This window comes from Myotis davidii, unplaced genomic scaffold (genome assembly GCF_000327345.1).
Source record: "Myotis davidii unplaced genomic scaffold, ASM32734v1 scaffold176, whole genome shotgun sequence".
NCBI classification, from domain to species: Eukaryota; Metazoa; Chordata; class Mammalia; order Chiroptera; family Vespertilionidae; genus Myotis; species Myotis davidii.
In genome coordinates, this window is record NW_006287911.1 from 1,336,632 (window position 1) to 1,343,546 (window position 6,915).

The following is a 6,915-nucleotide window of genomic DNA, read 5'->3' on the forward strand; positions in this document are numbered from 1 at the left end:
ACAATTTTGCCCTGCCCCCCAGCTCTTAGCTCCCCCCTGGGTTTCTGATCACTGTCAGTGGCAGGGGGCTTCTTCCTGCTTTCCCTTTCGCCTCCTTGCATTGTGCCTACATATGCAAATTAACCGCCATCTTGTTGGCAGTTAACTGCCAATCTTAGTTGGCAGTTAATTTGCATATAGCCCTGATTAGCCAATGAAAAGGGTATCGTCGTACGCCAGTTACCATTTTTCTCTTTTATTAGTGTAGATTGCTCAGCATCATGCCTGGCACATAGTAGATGCCATGTGCAAGCATGAACAAAAATGTGCTTGACTATACTTGATGCTTCTTCACCTATTGTTTTCCTTGATATAATCATTTTCTTGCAGTCATTTTTATTTAACTTTTCCCTTACTTAATTTTTCTTCCTTCTATCTTACCTGCTCTCTTTAATTTCCATCATGTCCCCTTAACAGTTCTTACAGGCCTTTCCTCCTTTTTTCTTTTTTTCATATTTTATTGATTTTTTACAGAGAGGAAGGGAGAGGGATAGAGACTTAGAAACATCGATGAGAGAGAAACATCGATCAGCTGCCTCCTGCAAACCCCCTACTGGGGATGTGCCTGCAACCAAGGTACATGCCCTTTACCAGAATTGAACCTGGGACCCTTGAGTCCGCAGGCCAACGCTCTATCCACTGAGCCAAACCGGCCAGGGCCCTCCTTTTTTCTTATACCCTTTCTTGAATAGTATTTCTCTTCCAGTTAAGGTAAGTGCCTATTTACCCCTTACTGTGGGTGAATAGAATGAGATTAGTGTGTCTTGTTCTTTCTGTTTTTAAGCCATTGTTTTCTGCTTCTAGTACACTGCTCCAATCCAGGAACCCACTTTAACATCCCTTGCTTGATCTTACTGTTAGCATTCATTAATTTTTAAAAACACAGAATAGCATAAAGGTACTATGAATTCATTAATTTTAAAAATGTATTTGTATTATACCATTTATATACTTTTGAAAATGATATGCATATTTGCTATACATATTTACTTAGTGTGTAATCAGAGCTTTATGTACCATACGAACTACTGTTCTAATACTAGAAAATAATGCCCTGCTATATTTCTTTCTTGGTATAAATGGTTTCAAGGATTTGAATTTCTAGACCTAATAAAATTCTCTAACCTGACTTGGGATATTACTGGTGCCCACTTCTCATTCACAAAGTCTTTTATGGTGGCTATAGTAAAACTGCTGCAAGAAATAAAATAGTCTTTAAAGTTAGTGATTTGGTTCTATTACAGATCCCACCAGCACCACCAAGACCTGATTTTGATGCTTCAAGGGAAAAACTACAGAAGCTTGGAGAAGGAGAAGGGTCCATGACAAAGGAGGAATTCACAAAGATGAAACAGGAACTGGAAGCGTATGTGATTTTTGTTGCTTTTGTTAATTGTGCTTGTTTTAATCCCCTTTTTAATTTTATTTATTTTTGTGTGTGTGTGCTCTCCAATATCCCATCCTTTTAATCATTTCACTACAGTGACCCTTTCTGGAAGATGCAAGTTTAAGTCACACAACCAGTGTTAACAGTCATGATCAGAGCCTACAGGAAAATTATAGAATAATTGTCTACATTGTAAAATTCTTTAAATTAATGGTTCAAACAGGACTGAAAATTAGTAATGGAGGGTTCAAAACTTTATGAAAAATAATGACTTTTTAAAGCAGAATAAGCTAGTTTTTTATTTATAAGGTCTTAGTCATTAGCAACCTGGTGATTTTTTTTTCAAATATATTTTTATTGATTTCAGAGAGGAAGGAAGAGAGAGATAGAAACATCAATGATGAGAATCAATGATCAGCTGCCTCCTGCACAACCCCCACTGGGGATTGAGCCTATAAGCCGGGCATGTGCCCTTGACCAGGCTTGAACCAGGGACCCTTCAGTCTGTAGGCCAGTGCTCTGTCCATTGAGCCAAATCGGCTAGGGCAACCTGGTGATCTTTTTTCGACATGAGCATACTACCAAAATTTCTGTTTCTTATAGAAGTATGCACTGAGCAGTTCTGCATGCATCCTGTTCTTTTTTTAAGTGTGTGTGTGCATGTGAGAGACAGATTTCTCCCCTCTTCTCTGCCTATAGCTTCTGGCTGAAGAGAATAAAATAAGAGGAAAGTAACAAGAGTAGTTTAAAAATGTTTTTTATTATATAATAATTAGCTCCATATATACTAGAAATGTATTAAACCTTTGAAAATTTGAGATATTTCCTTTTTTAAAAATTTTTTATTGATTTCAGAGAGGAAGTGGGGGAGGGGGGGCGAGAAACAACAATGATGAGAGGGAATCATTGATTGGCTGCCTCCTACATGTGCCCCACACACTGTGGATCAAGCCCACAACCTTCACGTGTGCCCAGGCTGGGAATCGAACAATGACCTGGTTCATAGGTGAACATTCAACCACTAAGCCACACTGGCTGGGCTTTCCATTTCATTTTTAGCATATTTGTTGAAAATACAAAATACTTTCCCCTTTTATTAAATATTTGAAGTAATTTTGGATTTGCTGTATATTGTTTTTCTGTATTTTGAGAATCTTACAAGGAAATAATTTTTCTTGCATTGTCATCCCCCTCATCATTCTTTTTCTGGTTATTTCTCCTCTTCATGCTTTTCCTTTCTCTTCTTCCACTTAGATTCAGTTATAAGCATATATTCACACTGCTGCTAGAGTCCTTTTCAGAATACTAAGTTCTTGACAAGATAAATTGCAAAATAGCTCTTCTTTGTCCAAGTATATGGTGACAGATATTTTAAGAATTCTGTCAATGCTGGGTACAAGCAAATAGTCTTATAGAAGATACATAGTTTTATAGTTTATAAGACTGAAAACTGGAAATTAGCAGAGCACATTAATATTGAAGAATCTGTGGTTTTCCAGTGGCCCTGATCATGATTCTTTTGTGGTCTGGTTAGGGGTTGGATAACAGAGAACCTTGGGTTTATTCTACTGCTACCTCCATCCTCTGCATCCTTCTTTTTTGTCTTCACTGAATGACTACCCTCACAGAGATCAAACTTCTCCCAACACTGGTCCTGCTGGTTTGCTGGTATGTAAAACTTATCCTCCTTGCACGTAGTTGAAGCAAGAATATTGGGCCTTTTCCTTAAGTGTCTTTTTTTTTTCTTCAAACTGACATGTATTACTGTATGATCGCTGTGATTCACTGATATTAAAATATTTTAAACACAGTTCTTCAATGTAATGATAAAAATTAGTCTCTGTGTGGTGTGTTTCTTTCTTGTGTTTCTGGGTCATTAGAAGAAAATATGTATTAATGTTGAAAATATGCTTACTTAGATTTGGGTTTTGATATTTTTTTATATGAAGGTGTTTAAAAGTAGTAATTAAATCTAGAAATCGAATCAGTAAAATTGTACCCAATAATTTGTAGTATACTTACTCTGAAGCTGAAAACAAACATCCCTATAGTTATCTTTAAAATCAACTTGCATAGGAAGAAAGGTTCATAAAACCAAAAATATTAACATTTAACTATAATAAGTACTATTAACTAGCATGAAGTCTTTTCAGAGCTGGGTTTTATATATTAACAATTCAACTAAAACCTTTGTTTACTTGGATTATATCTCTAATTTTGCATTTAGAATAATTTAAAGATTACTTGCTAAAAATATGCAGATGATTTTCTAAATGATGCAGTGTTTTACCTTTAATTTTGTGTATTGTTTCTAGTGAATACTTGGCAATATTCAAGAAGACTGTTGCAATGCATGAAGTATTCCTGTGTCGTGTGGCAGCACATCCTATTTTGAGAAAAGATTTAAATTTCCATGTCTTCTTGGAATATAATCAAGATGTGAGTATTGAATTGATTAAAGTAGTGATCAAGGCTTATTTTTAAAGAGTCATTGGAAAAGGTAGGCAGTAGTTTAAAAAAGCTTATGGTCTTCATTTATAATGTTCTTATTTTTCAAGAAAGGCAGTTTAAAGTGACACTTTTTCAATGGCAGGGCAGTATTTCAGTAGAACTTGAGTAGATTAATTGAAGAAATGACAGTATATCATGTCAGTACATGGGACATTGATTTTCATCCTAAATTATGAAATAATTTTAAGAAATAAGGTTAGCCTGGCCAGAGTTGCTCAGTGGTTGAGTGTCAACCCATAAACCAGGAAGTCACAGTTCGATCCCTGGTCAGGGCACATGCCTGAGTTGCTGCCTCAATCCCCAGTAGAGGGCATGTAGGAGGAGCCGATCAGTGATTCTCTCTCATCATTGTTTCTATCTCCCTCTTCCTCTCCCTTCCTCTTTGAAATCAATAACAGTATTTTTTTTAAAAGAAAAATAAGGTTATAAAGTTGATTAATGTTTCTTAAATTTGAGTTTGGTATCTTCTGAAGCCTTATGGACAATTCCAGGGAGGTGCTTGAGCTAAAGAATTCTAGTTTACCTTTGGTTTAATTATTGACTATTAATCTGTTGAACTGACCTTCGTGCTGATCACTCTTAATTTTTCTCCTTCCCTCCCTGCCTAAAAACTCTATTTTAGAGAAGAATAAAAAACTCTATTTTAGTGCAGAAAGAGAGATTGAAGCAGTTGAGGTTTAAAGATTTCTTCATTCATTGTGCTGGCAAAAAAAAAATTTAGTGGGTGGGTGTTACAGATCTTATTATCTATTTTGGATGACAAGATTAACTCATAATTTTAGGGAAAAACAAATATAGCATGGTGTGTATTTGCTTACAAGAGCACATCAAGATCAAAAGAAATTGTGTGTATACATTTGCCCTTCCAGTTGGTTTTAATAGATATGACAATAAAGTCTAGCAGTAGAGAAAAATGAAAAATTTTAACAGGGTATGAAGTAACTCAGGATCACAGAAGTATAGCAGCTTAAGCATGGGTACTTTCACAAGCATAAATGTGATATGTGGTACTGTCATATGGTCTTTTATAAATTGTAAAGAATGCTAGCTATATCATCCTATATAATAAAAGGGTAATATGCAAACCGACCAAATAGTGAAACAACTGGTCACTATGATGCACACTGACCACCAGGGAGCAGACGCTCAACGCAGGAGCTGCCCCCTGGTGGTCAGTGTGCTCCCATAGGGGGAGCGCAGCAGCCCTCCTCCACGGCAGCACTGAGGCTGTCTGGCTGACGGCTTAAGCTGGGGGAGCTGGCCTAAGCCATCAGTTAGACACCCCCCAAGGGCTCTTGGACTGCGAAAGGGCGCAGGCAAGGCTGAGGGATGAGGGACACCCCCCCTCGTCATGACTCTTGATTTTCCTCCTACATGCCCTCTACTGGGTATCACGAGGGACACCCCTCCCGCCGCCCCCCCCCCCCAGGGACCCCCCCCCCCCCCCATGCACAAATGTCATGCACCGAGCCTCTAGTGAATTATAAGAAGCTAAAAATGATTCATGAATAGGGTTGCTAAACAACATGTGGAAAACACATATAAAATGTTGTCATCACTTTTTTACCTTTATGAGTTTGTTTTTACTGGACCTTACTTATGGCCTGTACTAAAACCTTGGTAATAATTTGGTAGACTGCATAGGTGTAAAGTGAGGCATGGCAGTATCAGTTGAAGGCCACTTGAGCAAGAGAAGCAGCAGCTTTATGTTCCAAGCACTCTGTGCCACAGCCTTAAAACTATCTGAAATTATATATCTGTACTTTTAAAATTTGTTTAAAAGTACAGATATATAAATTTATTTATATTTATTATTTATTATTAAGTTTATTATCTATCTCCGTCTACTAAAATGTAGGCTTTCTGAGAACAAGATTTTAATTTTTCACCACCATATCCTCACTATTTTAGAATAGAGCCTGGTAATTAAGATGTAAATTAATATTTGTTAAAATAATTAGTGAAAGATTATTGTTTAGATCATCTTTATAAATAGAGTTTTCAGAAAATTTCATAAATTTTCTCCCACCAAGGTAGATTTATTTTTTACTATGCTATGACTATTTTGTAACTACAAATATGCACTATTTAATCCTTTCCCCTTTTTCACCCATTCCTCCAACCCCCATGCATGCCCCATCTGGCAACTATCAAAATTTTCTCTGTATCTGTGAGTTTGTTTTTATTTTGTTTATTCATTTATTTGGTTTTTTGGATTCCATATATAAGTGAAATCATATGGTATTTGTCTTTCTCTGTTGACTTATTTCACTCAGCACAGCGCTCTCTATCTAGGTTCATCCATGTTGTTGCAGATGGCAAGATTTTATTATTTTTTATGGCTGAGTTATATTCCATTGTATACATGCATCACTTCTTTCATTCGTCTATTGATGGACACTTAGGTGGCTTCCATGTCTTGTCTATTATAAATAATGCTGAAATAAACATAGATGTATATATCCAATTTAGTGGTTTGGGTTTCTTTGAATAAATACCTAGAAGTGGAATTGCTGGGACCGTCTTTGTCTCTTGTTATAGCCTTTGTTTCAAAGTCTATTTTGTATGGTATAAGTATTACCACCTCAGCTTTTTTTTTTTCATTTCCATTTTCATGAAATATCTTTTTCCATCCCTTTACTTTCAGTCTTTGTGTGTCTTTTGATCTGAAGTGAGTCTTGAACACAGCATATGTCTTGTTTTATTACCCTTTCAACCACCCTATATCTTTTGATTGGAGCATTTACTCCATCTACCTCTTTAAAGTAATGTTGATAGATATGTAGTTATTGCCATTTATTATTATTACTAGAGGCCCGGTGCACAAAAATTTGTGCACTCGGGGCGGGAGGGGGGATCCCTCAGCCCGGCCTGTGCCCTCTCGCAGTCTGGGACCACTCAGGGGATGACCACCTGCTGGCTTAGGCCCGCTCCCCGGGGGATTGGGCCTAAGCTGGCAATCAGACATCCCTCTGGCA

At 37.0% G+C, this 6,915-nt stretch overlaps 1 protein-coding gene across 1 annotated transcript in view; it reads left to right on the forward strand.

Annotated features, from left to right (window-relative positions):
* The window catches only part of SNX6 (sorting nexin 6), a 55,728-nt gene that overhangs the window by 9,891 nt on the left and 38,922 nt on the right, over nt 1-6,915 (forward strand). The window contains exons 4-5 of the mRNA XM_006759716.2: nt 1,284-1,405; nt 3,742-3,865. Coding sequence (XP_006759779.1) covers nt 1,284-1,405; nt 3,742-3,865 — 246 coding nt within the window. The remainder of the gene's footprint in view (nt 1-1,283; nt 1,406-3,741; nt 3,866-6,915) is intronic.